Source organism: Ctenopharyngodon idella, chromosome 15 (assembly GCF_019924925.1).
Source record: "Ctenopharyngodon idella isolate HZGC_01 chromosome 15, HZGC01, whole genome shotgun sequence".
Lineage (NCBI taxonomy): Eukaryota > Metazoa > Chordata > Actinopteri > Cypriniformes > Xenocyprididae > Ctenopharyngodon > Ctenopharyngodon idella.
The window spans coordinates 8,791,559-8,805,302 of NC_067234.1; the positions used below are offsets into that span (position 1 = coordinate 8,791,559).

General features: G+C 38.3%; 1 protein-coding gene across 2 annotated transcripts in view; it reads right to left on the reverse strand.

Moving 5' to 3' along the window:
• Window positions 1-13,744, reverse strand: part of mmp28 (matrix metallopeptidase 28) — a 28,484-nt gene that overhangs the window by 9,663 nt on the left and 5,077 nt on the right. For both annotated transcript variants that reach the window (XM_051862128.1, XM_051862126.1), the window contains exon 4: window positions 3,615-3,836. In XM_051862128.1, the coding sequence (XP_051718088.1) occupies window positions 3,615-3,836 (222 nt within the window). The remainder of the gene's footprint in view (window positions 1-3,614; window positions 3,837-13,744) is intronic.

The following is a 13,744-nucleotide window of genomic DNA, read 5'->3' on the forward strand; positions in this document are numbered from 1 at the left end:
AACAAGCTTACGATTAAATTTCATATTTGAAATCCCCAATGAAATCTGACAACAAATGTCTCTGTCTATTGTTTCAAACAGCCAAACGATAAATCGTGACAAAAAAACAAAACAAAAAAAAACAGCATGCTTCGGGCTGGATCAGCGTTCAGTGTTCTGAAACGCGCTCTTAGGACTGCACATGCGCATTGCATGTGCAGTCCTAAGAGTGCGTTTCAGAACACTGACTGTTTCTATAGCTTCTAATGGCAGCTGCAGTGATGAGATGACTTTACCAATCAGCAATTGGCTCTTTTATTCAGAAGGCGGGACTTATTCCGCCGTATTGCGAGTTGTACTTTCTCACATTTATATGAGTGCATCTTTCTATATAAGTATCTCGATCAAAAGATTAAGTACAAGTATAGGCCAAAATATACTTATATTTAGTTTTCTGTCAGCATAAGTCAAGCATACTTAAAGGGCACCTATTATGCAATGTTTGGACATATATATGTGTTAGCAACCACCCTACAATGATAAAAAACCACCTACTCCTTTTTTTAAATCCCTATTAAACCAAAGCAGTCTCATTAGACATGTCATTTTGATTCTGACATCACACTGCTCAGGCCCCACCCACGGCCACTGACTGACAGTCCTGCATTACCATAGTTTCCGACCTCAGCGAGTTGTATGTTGTCTGCCATTTTCTCCACGCTCGAGCAGATTTACCGACAAAAATGTCTCGTAAACAATCCCGATGTTCTGTTGTTTGATGTAAGAGTGAACATTGAAGTCTTCATTGTTCACAACATCTGGATTAGTTTTATTTTTGAAGGTTATGCACCCCAAAATATACATAAATTTGTTCATGTCTGCACAAATCATTTCAGTCCAGACTGCTTTGTGAACGAGGGTCAATGCAAAGGGACAATACAAGACACAGGTTTTGCTAAAAAGTTGTTACTCAAGGATGGATCAGTACCAACTGTTCATTATCCAGCTTACAGTCTCCAGGTTACGGCAGCAATGAAGGTGAGAACACGCACGACTTTATTACAGTTCATCGGAGTTGTTTTATGGATATAAAGTTTACCAGTTTATTAAGCACCCCCATCAAAAAAACAAAAAAAAAAGAATAAGGTCTGTATATATTTGTTTAGTGTTTTGTGTAATTTGATCGCTGTATATGTTGATGATAATGCAAGTTTAATGCGCACTTCTTGTAGTGTGTTTTATTAAGCTCTTATGGTGATTTTCTGGAGTGAAAATGGACACTTCATCTTTTGTGTGATGTACAATAAACTTCATAAAACTCATCAGTAAAGTTTTGGCCATCATTCGGACAGGGTCTGCTACAACAGGCTTGTACTAATAGTGGATAAAAGCAAGATAACAACATAATTTATAACCATAATTACAAACCCGATTCCAAAAAAGTTGGGACACTGTACAAATTGTGAATAAAAAAGGAATGCAATGATGTGGAAGTTTCAAATTTCAATATTTTATTCAGAATACAACATAGATGACATATCAAATGTTTAAACTGAGAAAATGTATCATTTTAAGGGAAAAATAAGTTGATTTTAAATTTCATGGCATCAACACATCTCAAAAAAGTTGGGACAAGGCCATGTTTACCACAGTGTGGCATCCCCTCTTCTTTTTATAACAGTCTGCAAACGTCTGGGGACTGAGGAGACAAGTTGCTCAAGTTTAGGAATAGGAATGTTGTCCCATTCTTGTCTAATACAGGTATCTAGTTGCTCAACTGTCTTAGGTCTTCTTTGTCGCATCTTCCTCTTTATGATGCACCAAATGTTTTCTATGGGTGAAAGATCTGGACTGCAGGCTGGCCATTTCAGTACCCGGATCCTTCTTCTACGCAGCCATGATGTTGTAATTGATGCAGTATGTGGTCTGGCATTGTCATGTTGGAAAATGCAAGGTCTTCCCTGAAAGAGATGACGTCTGGATGGGAGCATATGTTGTTCTAGAACTTGGATATACCTTTCAGCATTGATAGTGCCTTTCCAGATGTGTAAGCTGCCCATGCCACACGCACTCATGCAACCCCATACCATCAGAGATGCAGGCTTCTGAACTGAGCGCTGATAACAACTTGGGTTGTCCTTGTCCTCTTTAGTCCAGATGACATGGCGTCCCAGTTTTCCAAAAAGAACTTCAAATTTTGATTCGTCTGACCACAGAACAGTTTTCCACTTTGCCACAGTCCATTTTAAATGAGTCTTGGCCCAGAGAAAACACCTGCGCTTCTGGATCATGTTTAGATATGGCTTCTTTTTTGACCTATAGAGTTTTAGCCGGCAACGGCGAATGGCACGGTGGATTGTGTTCACCGACAATGTTTTCTGGAAGTATTCCTGAGCCCATGTTGTGATTTCCTTTACAGTAGCATTCCTGTTTGTGATGCAGTGCCGTCTAAGGGCCCGAAGATCACGGGCATCCAGTATGGTTTTCCGGCCTTGACCCTTACGCACAGAGATTGTTCCAGATTCTCTGAATCTTTGGATGATATTATGCACTGTAGATGATGATAACTTCAAACTCTTTGCAATTTTTCTCTGAGAAACTCCTTTTATATATTGCTCCACTATTTTTTGCCGCAGCATTGGGGGAATTGGTGATCCTCTGCCCATCTTGACTTCCGAGAGACACTGCCACTCTGAGAGGCTCTTTTTATACCCAATCATGTTGCCAATTGACCTAATAAGTTGCAAATTGGTCCTCCAGCTGTTCCTTCTATGTACATTTAACTTTTCCGGCCTCTTATTGCTACCTGTCCCAACTTTTTTGGAATGTGTAGCTCTCGTGAAATCCAAAATGAGCCAATATTTGGCATGACATTTCAAAATGTCTCACTTTCAACTTTTGATATGTTATCTATATTCTATTGTGAATAAAATATAAGTTTATGAGATTTGTAAATTATTGCTTTCCTTTTTTATTCACAATTTGTACAGTGTCCCAACTTTTTTGGAATCGGGTTTGTAAACTAAAGCATATATTCTCTGGCTCTATTATCATTGTCTAATTCCAGTTCGAACTGAACACCATGACTGACAGTTTCTGACATTTTCAGTGCTTGAGATCATCCTTTTTGTTTGTTGCATGTGCTCTTGAAGCCCCGCCCTCTTCTTGAAAGGGGGCCGGAAGCAGCATCTCATTTGCATTTAAAGGGACACACACACAAAAAAGGCGTGTTTTTGCTCACCCTCCAAAACTGGCTATTTTAACACGCTATACAAAATTATCTGTGGGGTATTTTGAGCTAAAACTTCACATACACACTCTGGGGATATCAGAGACTTATTTTACATTTTGTAAAAAGGACATAATATGTCCCCTTCAAGTGTAATTTTAAGTATATTTCTGAGAAGTACATGCATAGTAGAGATTTTTGTAAGTGCTGTCACCTGCCCAGAATTAATGGTTTATATTTAATAAAACATTTACTGTAAACACTTTACCCATCTCTTTATGTAAAAGCATGGCACAAATGCTGTCCATAGACATTAGGTTAAAATAACATGGAATAATTACTTTAACTTTAAGACAAGACATTCAATTTAATTTATTAAGAAGGAAGGAAGAAAGAAGAAATTCACCTGGCCCATCAAATGCATTTCCCATCCCATCATTATGTTCCCCTTCAAAGAAGGCCAGCCGGATGTCGGTGGGACCCTGCTGGAGCTCCTGAAAGAGCAGCCCGGACACATTACTCCAGAGCTGGAATGCTGTGTCCACCGCCAGATGCACTTGACTGGGAGAAAGACTCCGTGGCCAGTTCATGATACGATAGGTGAGGTGACGTTTGTGCCATTTCTCTCCTATGGAAGTATGAACAAGTATAAAATCAATGCATTTAATAATTGTGAATTTTCATCGGAACATTAGCATTTGTGAGCTTTATTCCATCTGAACAGTGTTGAGGTTCAATTATTTTGTCTATTTGTAAATGGACACTAAAATTCATTTAGATTTGTATGTAACAGCTTCTTTTTATAGTGTGTATATTATTACATTTAATAACTATAATTCATTGAATTACTAAATAACATTTCAAACCTTTTTATACATCTTCAGTTAATACATATACTTAATACTTAATTTAGCATTTTATATTAATGGCACATTTAAAAAAATATTTTTGTTTTACAACAAAGTCCATCATAGTTTTCTTAAAAGACATAAAATATTCTTTTCATTAGTGGACAGCAATGTATTTAATCATGTCTGGCATCTTGACAGATTTCTTTGTAAACTAATTATATAATATATATTATAAGTGCACCATTGTTTTACAAATGAACTGCTTCTGTGTATTTATTTCCATTCAAAGTGATTAGAGTTATTAGCATTATTAGTTATTTCTTATTATAGTGCCACAGTTTGGCCGATTTTCTACAGTGATCGGGAGGGGACACTTAGTTTTGTCGTGGCCACAACATATTAACTCGTAGGAACATGATATGTCGTGGCCATGAGATATTAATTTGTGGGAACATCATATTAATTTGTGGGAATGTCATATTGACTTGTGGGAACGTGATAAGTTGTGGCCACGAGATCATTGTTTCGAGAGAACAACATCCTTATGTAGTGGCCATACGATGTAAAATCGTGGCCTCAAGATACTATGTTCAGGGAACAATATATTTTTCTTGTGGCCACGACGTCTTTATGTTGCAATGTTATAAAGCAATGCCTTCATAAACATGTGTAAGCCTTCACTTACAGTACATCTTCACTTACTTCACTTCAACTAATCCAAATTCTTTTGATCACTTTTTGCCAGCACTGTCCCTACAGTTGCTGTGTGCAAAATCTGGTGAAATTCTATTAGTAGGCACTAAATCAAAATTGCTAAATTATGAAAGCTTTACACTGACTACTGAAAATTATGTTATCTCTTTTTCCCTTCAGGTTAGTCTGGGTGACATCCTTGACAGCACTTTATCTTTTGAGGCACATGTAAATAACACGATTAGCTTATTATCATCTGAGAAGTATTAATCCAGTTAGATATCGGATTCAATTTACAACCCAAATTCCGGAAATGTTGGGACGTTATTTTAAATTTGAATAAAATAAAAACTAAAAGACTTTCAAATCACATGAGCCAATATTTTATTCACAATAGAACATAGATAACATTAAAAATGAAAGAAATTTTACACTTTTATCCACTAAATGAGCTCATTTCAAATTCGATGCCTGCTACAGGTCTCAAAAAAGTTGGCACAGGGGCAACAAATGGCTGAAAAAGCAAGAAATTTTGAAAAGATTCAGCTGGGAGAACATCTAGCAACTAATTAAGTTAATTAAGTTAACAGGGGCCGTATTCACAAAACATTTTATCTTACCACTAAGAGTTCTCCTAAATAGCAGTAAAAGTTCTTAGCTAAGAGTTTTCTCTTAAAACCTATTCACAAAGCTGCTGAGACCAACTTTTACTAAGGAATAGAGAGAAGTCTTAAGCTAAGAGTAAGGGCGGGGTTGACCTCGTTGCTATGGATGATGTCAACACGCTTACTAACTATGCCCACAGTGATTGGCTGATGGGGGAGGAGTCTCTGTCAGCGATTTAATCATAGAAATATTGTAGAATGAGGTATCATGTTTCCATATTAAAATAAAGGTTTTAAAATACAAATGATGCCAAATTGAAATAAAGATTTTAAAATGTAGGCTAAGCCTTGTTAAATAATTAAAGCCTAATTAAACTAGTAGCCTATATGTTCAGCTAATTGTCAGCCTCTTACATGTCTGCATCTCGAGAGAATGCAGACTTTCAAGCGACAAATGATGCAAAGTTTGAGAGGAGTATGTTCAAACGGTCTATCTAATCAGCTCGAGTGGAGGTATATATACACAGGCGAGAGCCGACTCACCTATTGTTACCTCGACGGTTTTCTGCATCCCTCCGCCACCCCGTTCCTCACACTCGGCTGATACGGCAACGGGGGAGAACTGGGCTAAATAAATTCCAAGCTCGGAGCCCTCGATCCCCTTGGACAGCACGCCAAATACACTAATAATAGTTTTTTTTACACTATTCGATCATTTGTAAGAACTGCCACAGGTTATCAGACATTATTTATTTATTTATTAAAGATTTATTTTTGGCGTCTTATTGTAGATTAAAATCTATAAATCAAAATATGTATTGCATTTATGAAAGAAAAGGTTCAGCACCTAAGGCTCTATCGCTATTGTCTCATGGTGTACAGTGTCTTTGGGTGGATTAGGACTGTTTGTGATTTAGTCTTAGTGACTTAGGAGTCCTCTTGACTACTCCTAATGTTTCACAGATTTAGGAGCTAGTTTTAGTGCTAAAATGCTTTGTGAAATACTCTTAGAGCAACAATTTCCTAAAATCCTAAAATTCCCAAGTTAGGACCTATTTTTAGCCTTAAGATGTTTTGTGAATATGGCCCCTGTAACATGATTAGCTATAAATGTCTTAGAGAGCCAGAGTCTCTCAGAAGTAAAGATGGGCAGAGGCTCTCCAATCTGTGAAAGAGTGCATAGAAAGATTGTGGAATACTTTAAAAACAATGTTCCTCAACGTCAAATTGCAAAGGCTTTGCAAATTTCATCATCTACAGTGCATAACATCATCAAAAGATTCAGAGAAACTGGAGAAATCTCTGTGCATAAGGGATAAGGCCGAAGACCTTGATTTGATGCCCGTGGTCTTCATGCCCTCGGACGACACTGCATCACTCATCAGCATGATTGTGTCAATGACATGGGCCCAGGAATACTTCCAGAAACCACTGTCGGTAAACACAATCCGCCGTGCCATCTGCAGATACCAACCAAATCTCTATCACACAAAAAGGAAGCTATATGTGAACATGGTCCAGAAGCGATGTCATGTCCTGTGAGCCAAAGCTCATTTAAAATGGACTGTTTCAAAGTGGAAAAGTGTTCTGTGTATTTCAGCAGGACAATGCAAAACCACATACTGCAGCTATTACAACAGCATAGCTTTTGCAAAAATTGTCAAATTCTGTGACATTCCACTTTATACTAGGGATGTGCATCTCCATAACTTGAGGCCGATGCGATACGCATCTCGATGCATAGCCAACGATACGATACATTAAAGATACATGTGAAGCAGCTACCGATGTGATGCGACACGATTCACCCCATTACGATGCAATCCGATTTCGATTCGATTCGATTCAACACAATGCGATATGATGCAATGGAAAAAATATGATGCTATGCAATTCAATATGTAGGGCTCTATGAAATACTTGAAATAGTTTTATTTATTTATTTATTTTTTTACCAAATTCTGTTTTCTGTTTACATTTTTCTGGATTCCATTTTAATGGTTTAATCAAAAACATGTCTAATTAATTGAATTAATAAAAAGCAACTTTATTAATTCATTTACAATAATAGGGCCCTATGAATTTTTTTCCCCAGAAATTCTGTGCTGTGTATTTTAATTTTTCTGGTAATCAAATGAAGGCATAAAACTTTGAATCAAATTAAATTTAAATAAACGCTTTCATTTTTTTTTTTTTTTTTTTGCAAACAAAGTTTACTGTTGCTGTAAAATTGTGTGATTATTCCTTTAAAACTAAAGTCTTAATAATTATCGTACTAGTAGTAGTATTACATTGTCATTAAGAAATACATTATACCGTACAATAGTAACATAACAGTGACTACATAGTACATAGTAGTACAATAGTAATATATGAAATTAAAATAATATGGCTATATTTCTTTTACAAGTTAAACCGAACTTTTATTTTGACAGGTTGCTGTGATCTTGAAGTTTCTGTGTGTATATGATATGACAATAGTTTTTTCTCAAATTAAATGGTAAAATGCTTATGAAGTGACTCAGAGCAGCTCTAGAGATGAAGTTTATGCGTTCATGTCATCATATAGTAAGATGGCAGATGCTGGAAAAAACACAGCGAGCATCACGCGTGCTTCAGGATGTGTAGTACATATTCGCAGGTCTGCGCCAGAGACACGCAGAACATGCAAGATTCATATTCAGTTTGCCTTCTTGCGGTATAATATTCACAGACACTAGTCCATATCGTAATTTGATGTAAGTGTACCCCCCTACTTTTGATTTATTAATCCAAAATTTGACAAATTCCATGACATTCAGCTTCATACAGTAAAGTCCGTTTTTATGAATGGATTCCGCGATTCCGTCCGTGTTTTCTGCATCACGGAAATCATAGGGCCCTGAATATGGTATAGATAGTTCGCTTTTATTTCTTTGGTTCAGACAGACAGCAAATCATAAATGAACTTAATGCCTTCTGACTTCTAACAGGCTTTTTTAGTGCCATATTCTATGACTCTTGACACACCTTGGTCTCCTTAGTGTTGTGATATGTCATATTCACATAGCAGCAGTGGTGATGAGAGAACGCGCTTGGAAAACAGTTCCAAGTAGATTACAGTAGAAATCAATCTATATTTAAAAATATTTGTCACAAATTATTGGTCACATTTTAAATGATAAAAGTATTGCACATCTACTAATAATTATATATTAGTAAATCGTTTTTACAGATGCAATTATGTTAGAACCGATGCATCACGATACAAATGCTAACTTGTATCTGATGCTCACTTCTTTAAATTGATGCATCGCATTGTTAACTTTTATACCGATGCACCAATGTGAATCGGTGAATCTTACCATCCCTACTTTATTCAGTAAGTTCTTGTGACTTTTCATCACGGAAATCATATGGCTCTACATGGTATTTGCAGTATTAAAGAGAGTTAGTTTTGTGAGTTATATATTGTTGTGTTATAAAGTTGTTTCCATTAGTGTAAGAAGGGTATGCAGAAATCCGCTGTCTATACATTCTACACAGTGCTTCATGGCCATTGAATAGATACAGCAGCTGTTTCAGCTACAGCTAAATTGAAACCGGTTTACCGTATGAACCGGTTTGCCCAGCACTACTAGGGACTACTCTTGTAGCTTCAGATGCAATGTTCAAGACGGCCAGAAACTCTGGCGTGGCGTCCATGACAGCTGAAGACTCTGGTGTGGCAGCCATGACGGCTGGAGACTCTGGCGTGGCGGCCATGATGACTGGAGACTCTGGCGTGGCGGCCATGATGGCTGGAGACTCTGGCATGGCAGCCATGGCGGCTGTAGACTCGCGTGGTGGCCATGATGGTTGGAGGCTCTGGCGTGGTGGAAATGACGGTTGGAGACTCTGGCATGGAGGCCATGATGGCCACCGGAGCTTGATGCACACTGCCCACCCCCAAAAATGTTTAGGGGAAGGATCCTCCTCTACCTCCATCACAGTGAAGGGAGATCCACAAAATTGCAAGACAAAGTCAATAAACTGTGCAAGGGTCCAGCTGGGGTGTTCTCTTGGCAAATTTAGGCTAATTTCCAGATCAAGTACACTCCAGAAACAGTGCCTTAACATAGCATTGTCACCAGGCACAAGGTGGCTATACAAAAGGAACTCCTCTACATAAGCCTCAATATTACAACCATTTTGAAAAATAGAACAAAGTTTACACAACGGGTTACAGAGAATACCTGCTGAGTTCATTTTGTGGCCTGAATTTGCTGCTAGAACCATCTTGTGGTGAGTCGTTCTGTAACAACGGTGGCAAGGATGAGGTGAGGCACGGATCTAAATGCACCACAGACAATGGTAATCAAATCAGGGATGGGGAACATAATCCAGACAAGCAACAGGAATGCAAGCGGCAAAGACAACGACTCACAAAGACAGACTAAAGCCTGGGACACACCAAGCCAACTTCAAAGAACTAACAGCGACGAAAACCGACGATGTTGTCGCCTTGCGTCAGCTGCGCGTGGACCAATCAGCAAATCAGAACATAATGAGTCCAGGCAATGAATATTGGGAAATGCAGTTCATGACATGATAAAGGAGACAAGAGGAGTGCCCTCTGGTAGGTATCACCGGCACTCCAGCCAACAGGCGTGGCACAAGACATACTCTTGCTGGTCAATTGCTCCTGTCTGCCTCGCTGCCCAGAGTGGTTTGCGTCTGTAACTCCGTATAGCTTTGTTTTGAATCTCTTACTATCATTCATTGTTGTTTATATTATCATTACCATATATCTAATATTGCCTACCACATTAATCTGACGTCGCTAGCTTTTAATCTTTTAATCTAAATCACTATTACAACGCGTTTGCATCTCGCTAACTTGTTAACTTGTCATCAGTCTCTCGTGCACTCCTTTTGTTTTTTTTTTGTTTTTTTATGCGTTCATCAAACAGCTGTGGTAAGTCGGATCAGTCTACAAACACGGTGAGTCATGTCATCCTCTCCTAGTGTTGTACCGTGTTCTGTTTGTCACATGTTCAGTATAGCTTTCTCTGTCAGCGACGAGGGATTTACATGTCATGAATGTAGGGAAATAGTCAGGCTGACAGAGAAAATCTCAGAATTAGAGACACGCATCCAAACCTTAATCGAGGACTTAATGCGACTAGCTTAGTTAACTCTGTACATTGTTCAGTTCCAGCTGTAGAGCCCGTGAAGCAGGGCAATTGGGTAACGGTGAGGCGGCCTAGCTGCAGAAAACACCACTCTTCCGTTCCAATAAGAACATCAAATAGGTTCTCCCCACTCAGTTATGCACCCACTGAGAATCCTGTTGAAAGTGCCCTAGTTATTGGCGATTCTATTACACGGAACATGAAAATAGAGACACCAGCCACCATAGTCACATGTTTGCCGGGAGCCAGAGCACCTGACATCAAAGCAAGTTTAAAAGTGCTGGCTAATGCTAATCGTAAATACTCTAAAATTATAATTCACATCAGTACTAATGATGTTCGACTTCGCCAGTCAGAGATCACTAAAATTAACATTAAAGAGGTGTGTGAACTCGCAAGTACAATGTCAGAAAAAGTAATTTGCTCTGGCCCTCTTCCTGTTCGTCGGAGTGATGAGATAGTTAGCAGATTATCATCACTCAATGGCTGGCTGTCTAAGTGGTGTCCACAGAATAATATAGGTTTCATAGACGATTGGAAAAGTTTTTGGGGCAGACCTGACCTGTTGAAAAGAGATGGTATTCATCCCTCCTGGGATGTTGCTGCTCTTCTCTCTAGTAATATGGCACATAGTCTTAGAGCTGAAACATGAAAACTAGGGCCCAGGTTAGGAAGCAGACATACTGGCTAAACCGACCGTCTGCTAGCTGCCTCACGTTACAGAAGTCAGATAATTCCCAACACATAGAAAGTCTTCCACCTTGATATTATCACATAGAGACTGTGTCTGTACCCCGAATAAGTAAAAACAAAAAACTTCCAAACCCATTTAAGGGTAAAAATTTAATTGATGTTCAACAAATAAAAAATAGAGATAATACTGATAAACAAATGATAAAGCTTGGGTTGTTAAATATTAGATCACTTTCTTCAAAAGCACTTATTGTAAATGATATTATCACAGACAATAATCTAGATTTGCTGTGTTTGACAGAAACCTGGCTAAAACCGGACGATTACATTATTTTAAATGAGTCTAGCCCTCAAGGTTACGATTATCGACACAATCCTCGTCAGAAAGGCAAAGGGGGAGGTGTTGCTGTAATTTATAGTAATATTTACAGTATTAGTCAAAAGTCTTTCAAATATAATTCCTTCGAAGTGATGGTACTTTATGTAACATTACGTAAGTTGACATTTGTGCTGGCTACTGTATACCAGGACACCATACAGACTTTATCAAAGAATTTGCTGATTTTCTATCGGAGTTAGTACTAGCTGCAGATAAAGTCCTTGTTGTTGGTGATTTTAATATCCATGTAGATAATGAAAAAGACGCATTGGGATTGGCATTTACAGACATTCTAAACTCTATTGGAGTTAGACAACAAGTGTCAGGACCCACTCATTGTCGTAATCATACTTTAGATCTAATATTGTCACATGGAATCGATATTGATGCCATTGAAATTCTGCAGCAGAGTGACGACATCTCAGATCATTATCTAGTCTTGTGTATACTATATTTAGTCAAGGCTGCAAAACTGCCTCCATGCCATAAATATGGTAGAACCATCACTTCTATCACTAAAGAACGCTTTATATATAATCTTCCTGATCAGTTTCATTGCCTTAGCATACCAGACAACTTAGAAGACCTCAATGTTGCAACAGAAACTATTGCCTCTGTCTTTTCCAGCACATTAGACTTAGTTGCTCCTTTGCACTTAAAAAAGATTAAGGAAATTAATCCAACGCCGTGGTACAATGAGCACACTCGGGCCCTAAAGGGAGCTGCCAGAAAAATGGAGTGCAGCTGGAAGAAAACAAAACTAGAAGTTTTTCGCATTTCGTGGAGAGAGAGAATGATTGAGTACAGAAAGGCCTTAAAAACTGTTAGATCTGCCTATTTTTCAAATCTTTTAGAAGAAAATAAACACAACCCTAGGTATTTATTTGATACAGAAGATTGACAATATTAGAGAGAAAATTACAACCATGCAACCGTCTACTACAGTATCGTGTCAGATGCATTGTAGTGTCCCTGAGGAAAAAATTCAATTCATTCACTGCTTTAGGAGAGGAAGAATTGTCTAAACTTGTTAAATCATCAAAATCAATAACATGTATGTTGGACCCTATACCGACTAAGCTATTGAAAGAGATGCTTCCAGAGGTCATAGATCCTCTTCTTAATATCGTTAATTCGTCTTTATCACTAGGATACGTACCAAAAAGTTTTAAGCTGGCTATTATTAAACCTCTTATTAAAAAAAACACAACTTGATCCTAGAGAATTAGTCAATTACAGACCGATCTCAAATCTCGCTTTTCTGTCAAAAATACTAGAAAAGGCAGTATCATCACAACTATGTTCCTTTTTAGAAAGAAATAGTATCTGTGAGGATTTCCAGTCAGGATTTAGACCGTACCATAGTACTGAGACTGCTCTCATTAGAGTTACTAATGATTTGCTCTTATCATCAGATCGTGGTTGTATCTCTCTATTAGCGTTACTGGATCTTAGTGCTGCATTTGACACTATCGATCACAACATTCTTTTAAATAGACTCGAAAATTATGTTGGCATTAGTGGAATTGCATTGTCATGGTTCAAATCATACTTATCTGACCGTTATCAGTTTGTAGTAGTAAATGAAGAGATGTCATATCGATCACAAGTTCAATATAGAGTACCGCAAGGCTCAGTACTAGGACTGTTGCTTTTCACTCTGTACATGCCACCCTTGGGAGATATCATTAGGAAGCATGGCGTTAGTTTTCACTGTTATGCTGATGATACTCAGCTCTATATTTCTTCACGCCCTGACGAAACTTACCAATTCACAAAATTAACGGAATGCATAGCTGATATAAAAAATTGGATGACCAGTAATATTAGTCTCTCTGTTTATCCCGTCAACCGGATCCGGGCCATATCCAGGTGAGATCGAGGACCTGCACCTTGACATGACCACAACGCAGCCCTGAAGTATCAGCAGAGATTGAGTCAACTAGATCATCCATTGTGAAGGCCTCATTGACACGAGTTCCTCAACAAATTGTCCATACCGGCGTGATGAACACGATCCTCAACTGGATGGAACTGGAATAAATACTTTGAATGTTGCGATCCCATCGGACTTATGATAGCTACCTGAATCGTAACAAAGCACTGTTCGCCAGAGGAGAACTGGCCTCCGACTAAGCCTGGTTTCTCCCAAGGTTTTTTTT